This window comes from Oryx dammah, unplaced genomic scaffold (assembly GCF_014754425.2).
Source record: "Oryx dammah isolate SB20612 unplaced genomic scaffold, SCBI_Odam_1.1 HiC_scaffold_3, whole genome shotgun sequence".
NCBI lineage: Eukaryota > Metazoa > Chordata > Mammalia > Artiodactyla > Bovidae > Oryx > Oryx dammah.
The window spans coordinates 70,440,149-70,464,197 of NW_024070187.1; the positions used below are offsets into that span (position 1 = coordinate 70,440,149).

At 36.4% G+C, this 24,049-nt stretch overlaps 1 protein-coding gene across 1 annotated transcript; it reads right to left on the reverse strand.

Annotated features, from left to right (window-relative positions):
* Positions 1–23,785, reverse strand: NMU (neuromedin U). The gene is made up of 9 exons (XM_040238240.1): positions 23,731–23,785; positions 16,135–16,182; positions 12,264–12,323; positions 10,836–10,865; positions 10,695–10,745; positions 8,832–8,906; positions 5,755–5,808; positions 4,973–5,012; positions 1–194 (listed from the first exon to the last, which is right to left on the reverse strand). Exons 2-8 carry the CDS (start codon positions 16,150–16,152, stop codon positions 4,977–4,979), a joined length of 324 nt encoding a protein of 107 aa, XP_040094174.1. The 5' UTR covers positions 16,153–16,182; positions 23,731–23,785; the 3' UTR covers positions 1–194; positions 4,973–4,976.
* Between the last annotated feature and the right edge of the window lie 264 nt (positions 23,786–24,049).

Below are 24,049 nucleotides of genomic sequence, written 5' to 3' on the forward strand. Positions count from 1 at the left end.
TATTTTAAGATGCTTCTTTAATTTTCAATAAATTAAACATTTACAATCTCAGTCAACTTTTACTAAGAATGTTTACAACACAGGGATTCTCAAACTTGTTAGACTTAGCAAGGATTGCTTTTCAGAAGAAAAGAAAAAAAAGTTGCTACATTTTATATCCCATAGCGTTGATTCTGCAGAATATAGCTGGCATTCTGTTTAAAAAAAAAAAAGAAAAGAAAAGTTTAAGTACAGATGGGTATATGAATGTATACATATACAAGTCTATATATACTTCCTTTAGTATAGTATAGACAGCTCTATAAATGGGCTTCCCAGGTGGCTCACACGGTAAAGTGTCTGCCTGCAATGCAGGAGACCCAAGTTCGATCCCTGGATTGGGAAGATCCCCTGGGGAAGGAAATGGCAACCCACTCCAGTACTCTTGCCTGGAAAATTCCATGGATAAAGGAGGCTGGTAGGCTACAGTTCATGGGGTCGCAAAGAGTCGGACACGACTGAGCAACTTCACTCATTTTCACACTTAGTTTGGTGTTAAAAGCAGACACTTTTCCCACTTAGTGTTAAATTTTTGTGTTCACATTTTATAATGTCTCAATATTTATAATATTATAAAAGATATTTCTTTATCATTAACTCTTTGTTCTAGTTCCTTGAAACAAGTAAAAATTAGGAATGTTTACTCATATTCTTGATGTAACATAAGCCTTTGTTGAAACATGAGTTAATACCAAATATAGTTGATTCAAGTTCATAAGTATGTCCCATGAGCACATGAAATTTTTTCTTCACTTTTCCAATATTTGTATCTTTTATTTTTTTCTTGTCTAACTGAATTGGCTATTGCATTAAGAACTACATGAAATAAAAGGAGACAGAGCATCCTTGTTTCGTTTCTGAGGTTAACAGAAGTACTCCAAAATGTTTTACTATCACGCTTTCTACTGACTTTGTTTGAAACCCTTATATAAATATTGTTAATTTCTTTCCTAATTTCTTTCTATAGGATCTTCTTTGAAAACATAAGAAATGTATGTTGCACTTTACCACAGTATCTATAGGCATACCTCAGAGACACTGCAGGTTCGGTTCCAGTGACTATCTCAATTACAAAAGTCACAGATTTTTTGGTCTCCTGGTGCACTTAAAAGTTATGTTTATACTATACAATAGTTAAGTGTACAATAGCATCATGTCCAAAAAAACCCAATGCACATACCTCAATTTAAAAATACTTTATTGCTAAAAATTGCTAACCACTATTGCCTTCACCGAGTCATAATCTCTTTGCTGGTGGAGGGTCTTGCCTCCATGTTGATAGCTGCTGAAGTCACTGAAGGTTGTGGTGGCTGTGGCATTTTCTTAAAATAACAATGAAGTTTGCCACATTGATTGACTCTTCCTTTCAGGAACAATTTCTCTGTAGCAAACAATGCTGTTTGATAGCATTTTATTCATAGTAGCACTTCTTTCAAAACTGAATTGTATCTTAGGGAATAGGGAAACCCAACAAGAGGGAGAGTGGCAGTGGAATCACTGGTCAGTGGAGCAGTCAGAACACACCCAACATTTATCAATTAACTTTGCCACCTTACATGGATGTGGATCATGGCAGCCCCAAAACAATTACAATAGTAGTATCAAAGATCACTCTAAAAAATATAGTGACAACGAAAAAGGTTTGAAGAATTACCAAAATGAGACATAACACGTGAATTGAGCAAACGCCATTGGAAAAAATGTCACTGATAAACTTGCTCAACATAGAGTTGCCACAAACCTTCAAATTGTAAAAAATATATCTGTGAGGTGCAGTAAAGCAAAGTGCAATAAAATGGAGGTATACCTGTACTGAATTGATTATATAATTTTTCTTTTAAAGGTGAAAATATTTTCATACACTTCCTAATGTTAAACCATCTTAGTTGATGGAATGAACTTCACTTCACGGGTTTATATAATTCTTTCAATATATTGCTGAATACTATTTTCTATATTTTTTAATGTTTGCATTGATATTTATCAATGAAATTGACCTACAGTTTCCTTTCTTATACTAACTTTGTAAGGTTTTGGTATTATATTTGCTGACTTCATGAAGGTATTTGAAATTTTTCTTCCTTCTCTGAGCTGGGAAATCCAAAATTTCTTGACCTAGTAACTTCAAGGGAGAGTTCCCAGATAATGTTCTCAATTTTTCCCCCACAATGTCATCAGTCTAGTTAGATTGTTTTTTTCTTTTTTCTGAGGTCAATTTTGGTAGCAGATAATTTGTTATACAACCTCCATTTTATCTAGGTTTTCAAACTGATAGCCACAGTGATTTGCAAAGTACTTTTATGATTCCCATTACCTTTATATCTGTTTTAATTTCTCTCTTTTTATTTGTATTTTTGTATATTTATGGGTTCTTTCTTTTTCATTGATTTATCAGGCTAGGAAAATTAGGAGAGTTTATTACACATTTTATTAAAAATCAGATTTTTGGTCTATTTACAAGTTCTTGTATTTTACTATTTTATAATCAATTAATTTCATCTTCCCTTTTATAATTCTTCCTCTGCTTTCCTGAGGTTTACCTCATTGTTCTTTTTGACTTATTGACTTAAATTCCTAATTCGCTCACTCTTTCTTGCTTCAGTTCAGTTCAGTCGCTCAGTCGTATCCGACTCTTTCCAACTCCATGGACTGCAGTGCGCCAGGCCTCCCTGTTCTTCATCAACTCATGGAGTTTACTCAAACTCATGTCCATTGAGTTGGTGATGCCATCCAACCATTTCATCCTCTGTTGTCCCCTTCTCCTCCCTCTCTCAATCTTTCCCAGTATCAGGATCTTTCCAAATGAATCAGTTCTTTGCATCAGGTGGTGAAAGTATTGGAGTTTCAGCTCCAGCATCAGTCCTTCCAATGAATATTCAGGACTGATTTCCTTTAGGATGGATTCTTTTGGATCTCCTTGCAGTCCAAGCGACCCTCAAGAGTCTTCTGCAACACCACAGTTCAAAAGCATCAACTCTTCGGTGCTCAGCTTTTTTTACAGTCCAACTCTCACATCCATACATGACTACTGGAAAAACCAAAGCTTTGAGTAGACAGAACTTTGTTGGCAAAGTAATGTCTCTGGTTTTTAATATGCTGTCTAGGTTGGTCATAACTTTTCTTCCAAGGAGCAAGCGTCTTTTAATTTCATGGCTTTCTTCCTTGATAGTGCTTAAACTCTTGAATTTTCCACAAAATCTGGTTCTGTCAGAGTCCATAAGTTTTAATATATGTGTTTTTATTACCTTCATTTTCTAGAAATTTTATAACTTTTGTGTTATCTTTTTTAGTTAAAATATATGATTGGATTTTTGTTTCTATGAAAAAATATTAAGAATTTTACATTATTAAGATAAATATGTACTCAAGGGTTGAGATTAAATTATATGAATGAAATATTTGCAAATGTATGTTCAGCATAGAATTGCATTTAGGATGGGAAATAGATGGGGAAACAGTGAAAACAGTGTCAGACTTTATTTTGGGGGGCTCCAAAATCACTGCAGATGGTGACTGCAGCCATGAAATTAAAAGACACTTACTCCTTGGAAGAAAAGTTATGACCAACCTACATAGCATATTCAAAAGCAGAGACATTACTTTGTCAACAAAGGTCCATCTAGTCAAGGCTATGGTTTTTCCTGTGGTCATGTATGGATGTGAGAGTTGGACTGTGAAGAAAGCTGAGCACCAAAGAATTGATGCTTTTGAACTGTGGTGTTGGAGAAGACTCTTGAGAGTCCCTTGGACTGCAAGGAGATCCAACCAGTATATTCTGAAGGAGATCAACCCTGGGGTTTCTTTGGAAGGAATGATGCTAAAGCTGAAACTCCAGTACTTTGGCCACCTCCTGGGAAGAGTTGACTCATTGGAAAAGACTCTGATGGTGGGAGGGATTGGGGGCATGAGGAGAAGGGGACGACAGAGGATGAGATGGCTGGATGGCATCACTGACTCAATGGACGTGAGTCTGAGTGAACTCCGGGAGGTGGTGAGGGACAGGGAGGCCTGGCGTACTGCGATTCATGGGGTTGCAAAGAGTCAGACACGACTGAGTGACTGAACTGAACTGAACTGAAGTTAGCTTCCCTTGTGGCTCAGATGGTAAAGCGTCTGCCTACAATGCAGGAGACCTGGGTTCAGTTCCTGGGTCAGGAAATTCCCCCGGAGAAGGAAATGGCAACCTACTCCAGTATTCTTTCCTGGAGAATCCCATGGATGGAGGAGCCCGGTAGGCTACAGTCCAAGGGGTCACAAGGAGTTGGACATGACTGAGTGACTTCACTTAAGTTAGTAGAATATTGTTTTATATCTCTGATGTAAATCTATCAGTGTGTGTTTAATTTTAAAATTTATAGTATAAGTATTAAGATTAACATATTTATTAAGTATGTGTGGGGCCATTCAATAGCTACTAAGGGTCTACTGTATCTCTGACACAGATATGGAAACTCTGGGAGTACTGAAGCAGAAGTCATGTTCTCCTGTCTTTTCACATTTTTCTAGTTCTCTAAAGATGGTAAGCACAACTCTTACAAAGAATTTTTGAATATAGGTTACTTGGAGGACAGAAAGGCATTCAGTCTGTAAGTTCTGGCCCACTAATGTGGATACTGATTACCAAAATAAATATACAACCTCTGACATATTCTACTTGTACAGTAAATGATGATTAGGTCAATGTCTGCAAAACTGATGATGACTATTGTGACATAGTGTGAGGTGCATACAACATGGGCAAAGAAAATCTGGTCCTAAAATACTAGCATTTTCCATTATATTAAGTCCTCACAGCCTCTATCTTTGCAGTGTTTATATAGAATATTAACTTATACATTAATCAAATAATAGAAATATACTGAGCATAGGTTAATTTGTGAAGATGTGAAAATGACAGACATTTTCAAACTGAGTTGAATTGTGATACACATACCATTTTAAATGTAACCTTCTGATCTTCTTCCATTGCGTGGCTGGAAAATAGTAAGTTAGAAACAAAGCAATGTAACTGAGGAGGGAAGTTAATTTTCATAGAAAGCAGACTAATGATCTCAATGAGTGGTATTATTTCTTCCTTATCTATGTTTTCCTTATCTATTATTTTCCTCCTTCCTTCAGTCCATTTTCCTCCAATTTATTGTTAGAATTAGTTTCCAAAATGCAAATCTTACTACATAGCTCTGCTTAGACTTTATAATAATGTTGACATTCCTTAGCTAAATATTCCATTGGCTAATATTTCTTTAGCTCAATATTTCATTAGAACTTAAGGAGTAATATCGAGACTTCCCTAGTGGTTAAGATTCCATGCTTCCACAGCTGAAGGCATGGGTTCAATCCCTGTTCACAGAACTAAGATCCTGAGTGCTACATGGTGCAGCCAAAAAAAAAAAAAACTTAAGGAGTAATATACCTTTGAGACACTTATTTCCTGCACATGAAACATTATGGAACTAAACTATGAAACAAGTGAATGCCATTTGGGGTATTTACTAACATGAATACTGGATTAGAGAAGAGATCAGAGATACCATAATATTAGAGCAATAAGGTGGTAACAGAAGTGAATCTCAGACTGTAACCTTGATATCAAATATCTTGGGATAAACTTAAAAACAATTAAAACTTACAAGTTAATATAAATAAATGCACAGTGAAAATACTTTTCAATGCTGATATTGATTGAATTTTTAAAGAATTATAGTATATGCATACCCTGAATAAAAAGTATCTTCTACTTTGGCTTGCAATAGGACCTTGGAATTCCTCCTGGAAGAGAAAATGAGGATATTAAAAATCAAACAGTAAAAGTAAGTGCAAACGCTTCTTGAGGATATAGTTATTTTCAACCACCATAATTAAATAAAGAGGGAATCAAGGATCTGGGTATATAATTCATATCATTAAGTAATTTTTGTATTTACACTTGAAGAATTTTCAGTGATACTAGCAGTAAGATCAGAGTGTTGTATTTTAATCTAATTTCCTTAACAGTCTAACAGATTCTATATTCAGGAAATTTGTCAATTGTATGTATATTCATCAACAAGTAGGCAGAAGACATTTCATAGATAAGTAACTATATTTATAATCTCCTTTCAGCATTTTGTTAGAATAAAATAATTTTATAGTACATGTTGTATGTGCTAACAAATGAACAGGCAAAAAATATAAAACAGAACTGTGTCATAGCTAAAATACACAAATACAGGAATTTAAATTGAAATTGAGGGATAACTTTGGTAAACTATATTTATTCATTGAGACTTCAGAGGAAATTTTCCCCATATACTTATATTCACTGAAATGGTAATTTAAAAAAAATAGGAACAAACTGATTATTGACAGTGGATATATTTTGAACTGTTTCTTTTTTCAAACATTTCATTTCAAACTTAATAGAAAAATATGTAACATTTTATGATTTCTATAGAGTTGGTTCTTGTAGCTTCCTATTTTCAGAAACTACTTATATAAGTATCAAGACAGCAATCACTATGAAATTTGTCATCAAGACCCTTTTCAAATATTCCATAAATATAATCATATTTTTAGATTTTAAGAAATGTCCCTGACAGCTATTAAAATTTTGAAATCCTTGCTTTATAACAAATGTATCTTAAATTCTGAACATTCTATACCTAATTCTCATCCTGACTATAAATCCCCCTCAAATTACTTTAAAGATGGAAATTTTTAATATTTAAAAATGTAAATATAAAAACTATATATTTATTTGGTTATATAAGAACAGCTATGTATTTTATATTAAGCAGAGAAAAAGAAAGATAGGATAACATATAAGTTAAAATGTGCCCAAATTTAAAGTTTTCAAACTCAAACACACAGTTCTTTTTAGTCTTATCATTGGCGATAGAACAGTATATAAAAGAATTTGGGAGGTAATGCTAAAAACCATGTTGGGATGGAGGTGAGGATGTCCAGCAAAGAAAATGTAAGGAAAGTGTTTGACTCTACTAAAATCTGAAAATTCATTTAAGAACCCAAAATATTTCACTATCAAAAATATGGTTTAAAATTCGGTGATTTAGGCCCAGAAAAAATACTTAACTGTATTTTTTTTTTTTAATTCGTGTTTTACTTTCTTTTCTCATAGATTCCTAGGAAACCTAGCTTGCTGTGAAATACTTTTAGGAGCTATCATTTATCCAATAAGATATTACTACCAAGTTAGAGTTCATGCTCTCAGCTGCTGCTGCTAAGTCACTTCAGCCATGTCCGACTCTGTGCGACCACATAGATGGCAGCCCACCAGGCTCCCCCGTCCCTGGGATTCTCCAGGCAAGAACACTGGAGTGGGTTGCTATTTCCTTTTCCAATGCATGAAAGTGAAAATATAGTCTCACTTAAGGTGGAACATTGAGACAAAGTACCACACTGGCCACACTACTGAGTAGTTTTGATTTTGCAAATAATAATGCTGAAATGTTGTAGTAAACTAATAATTTTGCTGGTGTATTTTAAGAAACTGGATTTTTAAATTGCAATCTTACACTATTCATAAGTCAAGAAGATTCTTCAGAAAGTAAAAGTTAATTCAAAAAGCATATATTATCTCTAGAAAGTTGACAACTGATTTGATTTTTTCATGTTGGAAATTCTAAAATTTTAAGGGGCTACTACAGTTCCTCTTCCATTTCTCATTAAAGTTGGCAGCAGTATTGTCTTCCATGATGGAAGCTTAGTTCAACCATGTGAAGAATTTATGGAGGAGATAGTGATCATAAAAATAAATTTTGAGGAATTTATTTGCCTAAACTGTATGCATTTTTTAAAGTATTTGAAAACTTTTGGTAGTAGAAGAATAAAATTAATATGGTACTTAAGAAAAATTTAACCGTAAAATAATAGAAATATTCAAGATTAGACTACCAAGGGAACAGCATAGGGGAAAAAAATATTTCCCTAAACTAGAAGGCAAGAAATTGTTGTAATCTCTAATCCCACTCACTACTGTGATCTTGGGAAACTCCTTTAACTATTCTGAGTTGTTTTTCTTTTTGTAAACCAGGCATAACAACACTTATGTAAGTATCAACAGACTTGTCAAAAGAATAAAATGAGATCCCGTGAGACTGAAAACTATAATGTATTCCAACAATGGAAGGCATTACATAAGAACAATGTGTACAAACTTCCATCATTGAGAGAATTAGGATTCTTTTCAAAGGGCAGTAAAAATGTCAAATTTTCCAGTTTAAAAATATGTTAATTCAGTTATATTTACCTGAAACATAAGACACTGAATTGGGGCCATATTTTTGCTAATTGTGGAAAAAAACAAAATACCTACATTTAATTTCTGATATATTTACTTCATAAACATTATTCTTACTAATGCTTTACTACCTGGATAGAAAGCTTGTCATTCAAGCCACATGTACACAGGGGGGTCAGTAAAGGTCCTTGATCTTTTCTCCTATTCCTATCTAATGACTCGATAGGAATGTCCTTTCTCGGCCATGTCCTTTCTCAAACCAAGAATGAATAGGTTTCCTCACTGGGAGGGGCCGGTCCTTGAAAGGAAGTCTAAACCAGGCTCTCCTCACTGCCCACAGCCTGAGTTAGAAGGGACATATTACGGGGAGGGGGACAGTTCTCCTCTTCCTGAGTGTGAAAATACTCCTGCAAACAAGTGCTCTTCTGTAGGCTACCTGGCTGTTACATGAGGCTTATCCAGGAGAAGATCTTATAAACCACCACCCCTAGGAATAAGCAGAAAGGGCTGCCCCACACAGAGTGGCGAAGCAAGTGTGCAGTGAGTTACATACGTCCAATCTGAACCTCTTCATTCTTCTCTCATGCAGTTGTGGGACGAGCTGCAGCAGCGGATGCAGGACAGACGACTGAGAGACACGAACACACACACGTGATGAGCACAGAGGCTTCTCAGCATTGGGCATAAAGACGGCTTCCTATCTGTTTTTGTTTTTACCCACTATCCTCGCTCCAGCCAAAAAAAGAGCAAGAAAGATGTGACCTAAGACAGTCCTCTGTGAGCATTTCAAAGAGCCATGGATAATAAGCCAAGAGATGGAATAAAAGTTGGCAGTTCTGTGCTGGGAATCTCAATCATTCTGTTGGTGAAGCTCTTTCCTGAGGGCCTGAACTCCACCACCAGCCAACAAGGGAAACACCTGCCTGTATCTTTGAAAAGCAAAAAGCCGCCTATCTGCTTCCAGACTTACTAAGAATGGTCTGGGATAAATGAAACCAACTCTGTGAGAATCAGTTTTCCATCATGAACATGTTCATCTGGAAGATTATACTATACACACATGTAGTAATCTTTATAAAATATATATTTCATTTAAAACTGAACACGTGGAACAAGACAACAGGAGACACAAAAAATGACAATGTGTCATTGCTAGTGAAAAATGTGACTAAGATACACGTTCCCAAGATGTCAAGATGCCAAGCAGAAGAAAATGAAAGCACATTTGAGACATGTGGCTACCTGATACAGTTTCATTCAATGGAACCTTCTCACAAACATTGAATTCATTCATCAAACGGATTACTTTAAGCTGTCTATAATGGTTACCTGTTAATCAGTTCAATGCGTATTTGGTTTAAAGCCCATATAACCTAACTTTCAACTCCTCACACGTATGAGAAGTTGTATTCAATGAGATAAATATTTAAAACTAAGTTTACAATCACGTTCCTACAGGTAAACATATGTTTAAAGTACACTCTGTTCCTCATTCCATAAAATGGTCCATGATAGTGAGTCACAAGCTTAGAAAGAATATTATAGTCAAGTAATTTTTAAGTATTCTAGATTGAAACACTGAAATAGGTTGGTTAGCACTTTATAAATCCATGCATAAAAAAAGAAAACCACCACTAAAGCCACTACAATTAGAAAACCACCACTATAACCACTACAATTTAGAAGTGAAATGAACTAAAGTTATTGGTATCTGGCTAATCTGAGAGAGTAAATTCTCAAATTAAATGCCTAGTTATAAATAAGGAGCTCTTAGGAATATAAGTCAATATTTCTGAAAAAGTAAAAGTGTTGGTAACTTAGTCATGTCCAACTCTTTGCAATCCCATGGACTGTAGCCCACCTGGCTCTTCTGTCCAAGGGATTCTCCAGGCAAGAATACTGGAATGGGTTACCATTCCCTTCTCCAGGGGATCTTCCTGACCCAGGGATCGAATCCGGGTCTTCCACATTGCAGGTAATAATTACATTTTTGACAATCATCTTTTAAAATATTTCTTAAAATGACTTTGCATAAGTCTTTTTCCATTGAAGTAATCAACATCTAAACCAACATGATTTATTTAATCATATTTGCTTTTTTTTTTGGCCTCTAAAATGTAAGTTACATGACACTTACTGCCATTATTTCTAGTACCTAGAACTGTCCTTGGCTTGGTACATAGAAGATACGCAGTAAATAATTGTTGAATGAATAAATGAATAGATTTAAAGTACTTGTAGCTATTGAGATATAAAATAAATGTATAATAAATACTGAATTCCATTTGTTCACTTATATATAAATGTTTAAAGAAAAAAAAAACATGAATCTTGATCTAGCTCTATGAGATAAATTGCAAAAACAGTTTTTTTTTAAAAATACAAGTGATCACTAATAGGTAATTCTACAACTTACCACAACATTTGAATTGCCCAACTTTCGAGTCTTCGAATAATGAAATAAGAACTGTTAAAAAAAAAAGTAGTGAGCTTTACTATGAATGATCAGAGGTTTCCTGATTATTTTTAAATGTATATACTTGTGAAATCACCTTACCCTTTTGGTGTTATCTTTTTCATCTGTTTCCTGTTGAAAAGAGATTTATAAATATCACTATATTATATTATAAAATAATAAGAAATATGTATAAGATATTATAATGTAGAGTATACAATTTATAATTTATTATAAAATTATAATTCTTAAAACATGTGCTACATATGTTATATATAAAATATAAGACTGAAATTAGTTAAGTACATATTGTTCTAAAAATAAATGGGCAATTAACTAAAAACTGTTTATAGATAAGAGTATGAAAAAAGGTCTCTACTACAGCATTATTCATATGAGCAAAAAATTGGAAACATCCTGAGTGTTCTGTAGTGGTGGAATGGGAAATTCTGATCTGATCACATGATAGAATATGCAGAGAAAAAGACTAGAAGGAATCACATCAAATTATTTGTAATTGTCACTGCATAGTAAGATTTATCAGTTATTTTTGCTTCCTTCCATAAACTTTTCTAGAGTCCTCTCTCATTCCAAAAATTTAAGAGTGAGACATATCATTCCCTTTTTGTTGTTCTTTTCTGTTCTCATTTGCTTGTAATATAAATAGAAACTCATGGGTAAACACCATTGTCATACATTTTCTGTTAATTAGATAAAAAGTCAATTAATTGGTTTGGAAAGTGTCACCATTAAAAACATCAGAAAAAAATACAGTTGTAAACACTTAGTTTCCAAAAATATTTATGCTTCTAAAATATCAAGTTTTCTTTGAATTACTGCATGTGTGAGGTATGGAAGTCAGAACATACCAGCGATAATAGGTTAAACTACTAATGAAAAATATTTTCTAAACCTGAGGATTTTATCCTTAATAAGGTAGTTTTAAAATTAGTTCACCTACAAGATACAGAACATCAACTGAGGTATGGCACATTATGCCATTTTTCAAGTTTCCATTGCCTCACTTCAGGACAAAAAGTTCTCCCAGAAGAATCAGATAATAATTTTAATAAGAAACCAAGACATCACAGTAAGAATATAATTTTCAAACCGACATGGACAATATAGTTTGCTTTTTTTTTCATTATTAATGTCCTCTCTGACAAGTACACTGTCCTAACCTCCAAGCTTAGAAAAATGCATCTGTTCTCCATCTGTAGTATGATTCAGGGAGAGAGAAAGAGCCAAAATGACCCCAAATTTCTCTCATCAGAACTAGAACACATCTTATACTTAAGGGGGACATATGATTTTCCAATTGGATGATTGCAAACTCCACTAATATGACTCTAAATTCTCAGGCATCAAAAAACTGAAGTATTTGTTTCTTATCCAAAATCAACTTATGTTCGTTCTTATAGCTTCTCTTAGCATGCTTCCTAAATTGAGTGTATTTTCTTCCAGGAGGAATTCCGAGATATTTCTGAGCAATTATTTTTGCCTACAAATTAAATACCATTTGAACCTTACCTGGGGCTTTGGTAGAGTCCGCATAATTGTGAGGCAAATCTCCTCCAATGCATTGGATGCCTAATATAAATAAGATACACAGACGATGCTTCTGCTTTAACAATATTGCACAGAAGAAATAACCATAAATTATGATGTCAGGATCATAAGGATATATATTTCAATACCCTAAATAGAATTATTCTTGTGGCCCATTGAAACTTTTGAAATTCTTCAACTTCTCTCATGACAAAAAATTTGGCTCCTAAAAATAAAACCGACTTTCCAACCAGGAAAAAAAAAGTTATATATCGCACATATGCACTGATTAAGGCTTCCATTGTGAGTCCAGATACAAAACTTCTCAGTATTTGCTAAAATTCTACAACTGAGAGTGATGAGGGAAATGCAAAAAGAGGGGTTATTCTTCTCAGCTTGCTGCAAAGTCTGAATCTACATGCCAAAGCTGTGAACCTTGCTGAATTTTCTCATTATTGGCTAATTTGAGAATCCTGCAATTGTTTGCAAACAATGGGAGTTTAGATGGGAGGAAGCCCAGGCCATGCACAGCGCACCTAAGCTGAGTTCCCACCCTTCCAGGCTGCTGACTGCACACCCCAGGATCAGGTTTTTCAAAGTATCTGAGCATAGAAGCAGGGCAGGGCTCCTGTGGCTCACAGCCAGCGGGGTGTGGTTAGGAGGAGCACAGAGGGACAAGCAGGGACGAAACCTGCTTTGCACAGAATTCAGCATAGTCACATCAGAAACAATTGATTACTTAATAAATACGTATTGGAAATAATAAGGTGAAATGGGGTGGGTGCATCTGTGGAGTTGAGCAGCTTGCAACTCAAGAGCATTGCAACTTTCATTTCTCCTCTTTATTAGTTGTGTAACCTTAGGCTGGTTGCCTAACCTGTCTCAACTTCAGTTCCTGCCATCACAAATCAAGGATGGCAACATCAATGCAGAATTCTTGGAAGGATTACATGAGGTAAAGCTCTTGGCACAGTGCCACAGACAGAGCAATTAGTTAACAGCAGTAGCATTAAAAAACTGTGTGATCTGTAAAGCTTGATTTACAGCTGCAGTTACTGCTAATTCAGAAGATGTGTCATGAAGGACTGTTCAGGGCCACCAAGACCCTTGCCCTTGGCACACACATGTTTAACAGGGTAGGCTACAGCTTAGGGATACAAGAGGAGTCATGAAGCAGCTTCTCTGAACACCCTTCCTAGCACGTCAGAGGCCTGCTTTGTTCTGTTTGCTTGCCCAGTGCAAATTGTTGGGATATTTATTAACTATATTAAATGGTTCATATGTATATAGTATTTCAGTAAATTATAAAACATTTTCAAACACATAATCCACACTTTGTCCTTAAAGCACAGCTTGATATATACAGGATGGGAATTGTTATTCTCACATATAAAGCAAGTGAGGTTCTAAGAGACTGTGACTTACTTGCCCAGTACCACACACAGCTAGGTTGTCTGACCTAGTTTTGCACTGGTATTGACTGATAAGCCTATGATTAGGAGTTAGATGAGAGAAAAAATAGAGTGTGAACACTGATGTATCTTTCACTTTTTCCCTTCATGGTTGGGTATACAGGTCACCCAGAAAAATCTAGAAATAAATTCCTGAAACTTCTTTTTACGGCCCATCTAGAAATGCTGCAAAATACAAAACAATAAAAAAGTCTAGTGATATCATGTGTCTCAGCTCAAAGAAGAATAAATTCAGATATATGGGTGTTTCCTTAGAAAACAGCTTCTAAGTCAGATGAGGTGTGGCAACAAGACTGAAGTCTGACAGAAAAAGTTTCCAAACAAATTATATTTCCTCCAGCAACTTTTTACATGAAGCCAATATTCACTGAGCTGCAACTGTTTAAGGATTTTTCTCATATGGGATTTTTAATATTTTATTTTTCTATCATGGACCTTTTGAAAGAACCTTTATTTTCTATTTGGTAAAAATGTTTTGAAGAACTCTTCAGAGAATCATACACATAATAGCTAATGTGAAAATTATTTTTTTTAATGGTATCAGTTAGTGTAAAAGATTTCATAGTAAATTTACCAAGCTCTCCTCAAAAGGCACACGGTCTCCAAAGCCAATAAAAGCCTAGTTTACTTTTATGGTTTTTAGATGAGTGCTTTAAAATTCATCCTTTTAATTCTGCAGACATAAAAGTAATTCTGAGGGTGCTCCTGAATTTTATATATAATGCAAAAGCTTGTGCGCTGACTAATATCCATCCCATGTTATATATCCACCAAGGTTCCTCACGCACTTTGAAATATTCGTAAACGTCAACCTATTGTGATTCCGATTTCTCTTTACCACCTAATGCCTGTAACTTGCTGCAAGTGGTCCTCTGCAGGCTGAGGAACCAGTGCAGCAGCAGAAATGCAGCACTTTACAAGGCTGCTACTCCACACCGGCCAGGATGACATTCTGGAAGGACTACATAAAGGACAGGCACTGCACCCTGGCCAGCCCCTGCAGTGGCGTCACCCTAGGCACACAGCTGACTGCACTGAGAGAGGCTGAGCCAACAGCCTCCGCTGAGCCCTCTCCTCTGATCAGGAGACTGTGATGCTGATTCAGAAAGGTAAGACACTAAGGCTAACTCTGCTACACCGGCACTGAGAGACAGAACTGAAGACAGAAGGAGCAGCATCCAGCAGAGACGTGTAAGGACACACTTACTTCCCACTCCTCCCCATGTTTTTGAGATAGGCGGGGACCCAGGACCTTTTGCTGTAATGCTTGCACCTGGACAAAGCTCTCCTTGAGCAACCAAATACAAAGAAACTATATGGGACTAAAAATAACTGATGTTTGGGCAGTTGGGGCAATTTATGGACAAAAAGATACCAATAGACCAAAAAACCCAACGGCTACTTCTGAAGAGCCAGGAGCAAAAGCAGGAGTCCTGAGTCTGCACTGGACACCACCAGAGAGGTGGGCAAAACACCTAAGCCATCCCTCAGCCCAACCCCTGGACACACCCCTACGCCCACTCCATATAAGGAAGCAGTCCCCACCCCAACACCCAGGGAGCGCGAGCAAGGGAACCTTTACTTGTTCTTGGCCCCTCTGCTGCAACAGGAGCCCCAAAAAACCTTTGTCTGAATTTCTTGCCTGGCCTCTAGTCAATTTCTACTTATTAGGGGAGGCCAGGAACCCTGGGTGGTATCACTTCCAGGTATAGGAGCTAGACTAATACTCCTCTCTCCCAAGCCCTCTCTTAGGTGTTTCTTGTGGGAAGAGAAATGAGTTAACCTGATGATTGGCAGCAAGAAACTGGGCACTTTCTGTTCAGCCCTTTCCTCCTAGGTAGCCAGTTCTCTGGCCCGTTGTTCTTGCCTTGTCACTGACCTGTGGCACAAAACCTGATTCTGGCTGAAGGTTTGAGTCACTGACTAACCTCAGTTTAATTCTGGGGGTAGTTTTAGCAAGGTCAGCGTATCTAAGGCCCATTTACAAACTGACTTTTCAGTTACAATGATATTTTTATCTCCTAAATCTGACTCTGTAAGTTCATCTCTCCATGGGTTGAAAACTCAATTGAGGGACCAGCATATTAGTCCCTTAATATAGCAATAGACACATTTTAACACAGAATTTCATTTTGAAATTAGCATTTTACTTTCTAAATATGGGTATTTTATCTGCATATCTATTTTTCTTAGAGATAAAGCCTAGCACCTTACATAAACTCTTGTCACTCATTATTACCTGCCGATGATATAATAATTTCTAATATGTTGACATGTTTTAATAAGTCCATAAAATCATGACAGGTCCAGAGGGAGAAATGCAGTATTTCAGCATGACACAAATGCTTACATCACTCTGAAACAACTCCATTTGGAATTACCTGAGGCTGTGGATGCATGGATAACAAAGACAAACAAGCATCATTTATCTGTAAAAGAGATGAAAATTCCAGTTACCTCCTGGAAACAGACGATAGCAAAAAAGAGAAAGCAGATTGTATAAAGTCAGGTTACCTATAAAACATTAAAACAGTCCTGACTATTCAGGACTCTGGATTTGGGAGGGAGGAGCCTTTTAAACTATCTAAAGAAGTCCTGGAATTGGAATTTCCCCAAGATCTGACCCCAGGCACAGGGGTATACATCCCCATTTCTAGTCATAGGGATCATCAGAGATAGAGATGCTTCAAACATTGAGGGGAAAAATTTTTAGTGTTATTCAGCCTGAGAAATGTGTGTAGTGACTAAAGAATGGCCTCAAAATTAAGGAGCATCCTGTTACGTGGTTCTTTACTACATATAAATCTAATCACATCATCTAAACTAACAGGAAAATAGCATATGTGCTAAACAATAAAGAGTATACAGTAAAAACTTTTTTTTACACAACACGAGCCATCTTTTAGTTTTCTATCAAGAAGTCAGCATTAGAAAATGATTCTATTTTACAATGAAGGTTTATTGACTATGCTTGGCAACTAGCTGTCCTCAGCTTTTATCCTTAAATTTTGAAAGATTTTAAACTGTAGTATAAGAGATTTATATTAATCATTAAAAACTGTGCTGATAAGTCAAGCACTAACCTGGGTGTCTAGAGTAATTACTGGTATTTATTATTTTCAGTTCAGTTCAGTTGCTCAGTCGTGTCCGACTCTTTGCGACCCCATGAATCACAGCATGCCAGGCCTTCCTGTCCATCACCAACTCCCAGAGTTTACTCAAACTCATGTCCATCGAGTCAGTGATGCCATCCAGCCATCTCATCCTCTGTCGTCCCCTTCTCCTCCTGCCTCCAATCCCTCCCAGCATCAGGGTCTTTTCCAATGAGTCAACTCTTCCCAGGAGGTGGCCAAAGTACTAGAGTTTCAGCTTTAGCATCATTCCTTCCAAAGAAATCCCAGGGCTGATCTCCTTCAGAATGGACTGGTTGGATCTCCTTACAGTCCAAGGGACTCTCAAGAGTCTTCTCCAACACCACAGTTCAAAAGCATCAATTCTTTGGCGCTCAGCCTTCTTCACAGTCCAACTCTCACATTCATACATGACCACTGGAAAAACCATAGCCTTGACTAGACGGACCTTAGTTGGCAAAGTAACGTCTCTGCCTTTGAATAAGCTATCTAGGTTGGTCATAACTTTCCTTCCAAGGAGTAAGCGTCTTTTAATTTCATGGCTTCAGTCACCATCTGCAGTGATTTTGGAGCCCCCAAACAATAAAGTCTGACACTGTTTCCACTGTTTCCCCACCTATTTCCCATGAAGTGATGGGACCAGATGCCATGATCTTCGTTTCTGAATGTTGAATTTTAAGCCAACTTTTTCACTCTCCTCTTTCACTTTCATCAAGAGGCTTTTTAGCTCCTCTTCACTTTCTGCCATAAGGGTGGTTTAGTGGCCTTTTAAAACGGGAGTGGAAAAATGGAACTGATTCTTGTCTGTCTGAGATGATTTAGGTTGAGTCCTATTTATGACATAACATCTCAGGGGTCGCCTTTTAACTCTAGAATTGTTTGTTGAATTTAATTTCTCACACTTAACTGAAGGGAGGATAATTATATCCTTCAATAATAATTTCTCAACCTCCTTATTGTTTCCAATAAACATGAAGTAAACTAAAACATGAACTAAAATATCTGCTTCTCTAACTCAGAGAATAACGAAAGTATATGTGGTAACATATAACATTACAGAAAAGCATATGTTTGTGTCTCCTTTTTATGTTCACAAAACTTGTATTGGGAGAATTGTTTTATTCTATTTGTCACCTGCTCCTGCTTCTGAAGATTTTCTTCAGAATCTTTCTCTCTCTCTCTCTCTCTCTCTCTCTCTCTCACACACACACACACACGGTAAACTTCTTGAGGTCAGGGGCTATTTAACGTGCTCAAATAAGTGATCAATAAATATTCTTTAATTAAATTGTATTGAGCTTGTAGGACATAAAAAGAAGTTAATTGAGAGAGGAAAACCAAAAGAGTTTTTAAGCTTTAAAAGGTTTTTTAAGCTTTGAATTGTGACCAATGTTTAGTGTATCATCCCCAAACGCAATTAAGTCCACCTTAGTAGAGTAGGAGGAAGTAGTCCCTCCCCCAAATAGTGATCTTTAGGTATCTGAATATGTTATTTGCTCAACAGAGAGCTGTCCACTCCCAGCCCAGGCAGCCCATCTGTGTGAGGTAGTCAAGTCCAAAGACCCTTGAAACTCAGGGTTCACTAATCAGTGCATCAATATTGCTTGAATAAAACCATCAGAATAAGAAAAAACTCCAGTTAATCAAATTAGTAGATAATTACAAAGCTTTTCAGTCTTTGTACTCCTTCCTTTAAAAGGCAGAGCTGTACGGCCGTCTTTCCCTTTGGGTAAGCACTTGTTCATTTTACTCAGTTTATGGGCCTGATGGTTTTAAGTACCACTAATTGCTTTTGAAAACTCTGTTGAGTCCATTGATTAATCCCTTTGAAAATGGTTAGGTCTCTGTATTTGGTTTGAAAAATACATATTTCTAGTGTCTGAATAGCTTTGTAATTTTGAAAACCTCTGGTAGAAAGCTTAACTATATGTTCTAAACATTTTACTTTTTAAAATATTTTTTATAAAAGAATTTATAGAGGTTTTACAACTCCATTTGATTTTGCCCCCAGCATTATCATCTAAAAGTTTTTTTCAAAGATTTTTCACAGAAATATAATTTCAAGCTAAAATACATGTTTTTATATTCTACATTAATATCTATTATCTAATTTGTCATCTTATTAATATGTTTCTAGCATGTGTTATTGGGGATTCCCTGGTGGCTCAGTGGAAAAGAATCTGCCTGCCAGGAGACTTGGGTTCCATCCCTGGGTAGGGAAGATCCCCTGGAGAAGGAAATGGCAACCCACTCCAGTATTCCTGCCTAGGAAATCCCAGGGACAGAGGAGCCTGGTGGGCTACAGTCCATGGGGTCACAAGAGTCGGACATGACTTAGCAACTAAACAACAACAAGCATACATCATAATATACCAAGGCAGAGGCCCTTAAAAGAGATTTTATGAGTTTCTATGCTGTTTAAGCAAAGAGTTGGACACGACTGAGTGACTTCACTCACTCACTCACTCATGCTATTTAAGACTCTTTAGTACTCGGTCCTTACCATCAACCTTTTCCATCATGTATTTTGTTAGGGGTGGCTTAGGTATAAACATATTCTCCTCACTTTATAGCTTGCCATCATCATTGGATATGCTTTATTTATTTATTCTTTTATATCTCCCTTGCCTACTCTCATTCCATCCTCCCATAGGCCACTCTTCTAATGTATTTGATGTGTATCCTTTGTTTGTTTATGTTCTTATAAAATCTGTACTGTTGTTTGGTGTACGTGTATAATATTCTCTTACTTTTTTTTCTTAATACTATGAGATTACTCTCTGTTCCTGGATGCCTCTAGTGTGTTGCTCCTTTATAACATCCACCCAACTCATGTTGCCTACCTACTTCCCAGTGATGGATAGCCTGTTCCCTCCACCCACCCCATTACCTCCTTGTGTCTGTCCCCATATACGGTTCTGTAGGAGAATATGTTTGGGCTGCATACCCAGGAGAGGGATATTCTAGAGCATGGGGATATCTAGGTGGCTTTCCAGATGGCTGTTCTCAGTGCTGGAGGCATGTGGTTCCAGGCACTTCTGGTCTGTCCTGAGCACAGGTCAAAGAGGCAGAGTCACAGGTGATTGCAGTTAGAAACACTAAGTGTTGAGTGTACTTGAATGGTGAATGTCAAAGGACAATGATAGCATACTGACAATGTCAGCTAAACTCTCCAAGCTTTAGTCTCACTTCCACCAGTTCATTTGTCTGTTCTTACACCCTCATTTTGCTTTTTTTATTAGTACAGTATAGTATTTTTTGATATCTGGTAGGGAAAGTTCCTTAGCTACTGGCAGACCTTTATTTTTCTGTATTAATTGTAGGTTAAATTTATAAATTTTCCAAACAAAAGTTAAATGGAATTCTGATTTGGGTTACATTGATTTTATGGAATTTACATAAACTATTTGGGGAGAATCAATATTTTTCTTACATTAAATTAATTGTTCCATCCAACAGCAAAGAATGTCTCTCCAAATATTTGCATTATCTTCTAATTCCTTTATTAAAATTTGATTTTTTCATATAAGCTATTGTGTATTTTTGGTTAATTCCTAAATACTTATAGCTTTTGTTGCCATTGTGAATCATGTAGTATTTTCATATTACTTTTTCTTAGTGAAAAGAAATGTTAGTGATTCTTGTATATTGGTATTATATCCAAAACTCTGCTGAATTCCCATCCTAGCTCTAATAGTTTCAAGTGAGAAATTCGTTAATGTAATTCATCACGATTATAGATTAAAGGAGAAAGGCATGTCAACTTAAAAAAATGCACAAAGTGAAAGCTGCAAGTTAAGTTTTATTTGGGGCAGTAGAAGGCAATGGCACTCACTCCAGTACTTTTGCCTGGAAAATCCCATGGACAGAGGAGCCCGGTGGACTGCAGTCCATGGGGTCGCTAACAGTCGCACACGACTGAGCGACTTCATTTTCACTTTTCACTTTTCATGCATTGGAGAAGGAAATGGCAACCCACTCCAGTGTGCTTGCCTGGAGAATCCCAGGGAAGGGGGAGCCTGGTGGGCTGCCATCTCTGTCGTCGCACAGAGTCATCGGACATGACAGAAGCGACTTAGCAGCAGCAGCAGCAGCAGCATGAGGACTGTAGCCTGGGAGACAGCACCCCAGTTAGCTCTGAGAAACTGCTCCAAAGAGGTACTGGGAAAGGACAATTTATATGTGATTTTGGTAAAAAGAAAGTACATGCAATCAAGTGCATATTTTTTTGAGGAGAGTTTCTGCTGGTCTATTGAAGCTTCTGCTAGTCACAAGAGACAATTGTCATCATGAAGGGTTTTAGTGCTTTTCTAGAGAAGAGGAGATAAAAAAATTCAGATCATAAAACCAATTCCTGAGAATATCTAACTATCTGAAGACTTGTCTTGCCAGTTTCCTGAAACACAGAGTGCTTCATTTCTGCTCTCCACCCTGAATTTTTTCAGGAAGTGTTGAAGGTCAGCAGCTACACCTGCACACGATTTAAACCTTGTAGAGGTAGATGGCAAGCACCCACGCAAGTGCCAATTTGTGGTTGATAGGCATGTTGCTTATCTCAGTGCTGGTGCAGGTAAAATATTTGATTAAGTTCACATTTTATTTAGGATTAACAAAACTCTTAAGAAAGGAGAAGAGAAATTCCTTAACTAGGTGAACATTATATAACAGAATTCTAGAGGAAATTTATACTTTACGGAGATCCTTTAGCTACATTTACTGTATGTAAACATAGTACTGGAGGACTCTGGCCTTTGCTTGGAAGAGGCTTTCCTGGTGGTTCAGATGGTAAAGAATTTGCCTGCAATGCAGGCGACCTGGGTTTGATTGCTGGGTTGGGAAGATCCCCTGGAGAAGGGAATGGCAACCCACTCCAGTATGCTTGCCTGGAGAATTCCATGGACAGAGGAGCTTGGTGGGCTACAGTCCATAGGGTCACAAAGAGTCAGACACAACTGACCGACTAACACTTTCACTTTACAAGGAAAGAAGAAATTGTTTCTTCACTTAATGTATTAATGTTGCACCTTTTGGGCATAAGGTATTGTTTCTAGGAATTTATCCATTTCATCTACGTTTTCAAAATTATCACCATATAACTGTCCATAATACTTGGGGGGGGGTGGGTAACAGCTTATTGAGACACAATTTACATGTCATACAACTCATCCATTTAGAGTGTACAGTTCACTACACTGTTTTTAGTGTTATTTATAGAGTTGCACAAACTTCACCAGTCAATTGCCTACAGTACTTATTTAAAATATTTATAAAATCTCTATTTTTGTTGATGATATACTCTTTTTCAGTCTTCATCCTTTTTTATCTTTATCTTTCCCTCTGCCTTTTTAAAATCAGCACTGCAAGCACTGGTTTTGTTACTACTGTCGTTCTCCTTCTCCTCTCTCTTTTAAAAATCTATTTCTGCCTTTATTTTTATTATTTACTTCATTCCTGTTTATTTGAATTTTCCCTGTTGTTCTTTCCCTTCATTTTTTAGCCGAATGCTAAGCAGATTTGTTTTTAAATTTTATTCTGTCCTGAAAAATATATATGAAGTTAAAGTTTCTTTCTAGCTACTGTTTTAGCTGTAGCATATGAACTTTGACCTATAATATTTTTATATCATTCTTTTCAATATAGAGCTATTCACCAATGCCATATATTTTCCAAGCAAATGGGATATTTAAGTTATACCTTTGTTAATAGTTCCTAACTTTATTGCATTATAATTGGAAAACATTTTAAATGGATCCTTTCTAACTTATGGGAACTTTCTTGTCTTCTAAGACACAGACTACATTTTTAAATGCCCCTATTATCTTCAAAAAGAATGTGTATCCTATTTAGTACATGTTTTTTAAAATATTTCTAATAGCTCAAATTTATGAATTGTGTTGTTAGGTCTTTGACATATTTACTTATGTGCTATTTCCTTTAACTATCAGTTTTGAGAGAGGTATATTAAAATCTCCAACTACAAATGTTCACTTATCTATTTTCCCCTGAATTTCTATCAATTCTTAAATAAGTGTGGAGATTCTTCTGTTAATACAGGCTTCCCTGATAGCTCAGTTGGTAAAGAATCTATCTGCAATGCAGGAGACCCTGGTTTGATTCCTGGGTCGGGAAGATCCCAGGAGAAGGGGTGGACTACTCACTCCAGTATTCTTGGACTTCCCTTGTAGCTCAGCTGGTAAAGAATCCACCTGTAATGCAGGAGACCTGGGTTTGACCCCTGGGTTGGGAAGATCCCCTGGAGACGGGAAAGGCTACCCATTCCAGTATTTTGACCTGGAGAATTCCATGGACTACAGTCCATGGGGTCACTTTCACTTTCACTTCTGTTAATACATATTAATGATGGCTGTATCTTTTTGCTCTGTTGCTCTTTTATCAACATATGTTTATCCGCTAAAATGGTTCATGTACTTGAATTCTATTTTATCAGATGTTAAGACTGCTACTCCAATTTTTGTGCAGTTCATATTTATTTGGTGTGTCATTTTCCATTCTCAACCACTTTTAGTTTTCTACTTCAAGTGTGACTTTTACATAGACCATATTGCTGAATCTGTTTTTACATCTGGTCTGATAATCTCTTTTAAGTGATGTATTTTAGCACATTCATATTTATTCTCATTATTCTATTATTAGGTTTTATTTCTGCCATCTTCACCATTTACAGTATTTTTGGTTTCTTTTCATCTTTCTTTCTTTCATTTAATTAAAAAATTATGAATTCAGAATGTTGCTAAAATCACAAAGCTCAATTACATTATTTCACTTTACCATGACAGTTTTAAAAAGGGTAAATTTCCACTAATTTGTGTAATGATAATTCTTTACCTCATTCCACAACCGTAATTCTTGTTCAGGCTGTAATCCTTGAGGCAATACTGGAGCACCTAAAAATAAAGTTATACTCACAAGTTAATGTTACAATATTTCTTCTAAAACTAAACATTATATATAATTCATTTTTGGATGATATTTCTCATTTTTCACTGTATATCATCATTCTCCTAGTTCAATTAGGTATCTCCGGATTTGACTTAGTATAAAGATTCCCTGGTGTTTCAGTTGGTAAAGATCCCCCTGCAATGCAGGAGACTGGGGTTCAGTCCCTGAGTGGGGAAGATCCTCTGGAGAAGAATGGCAATCCACT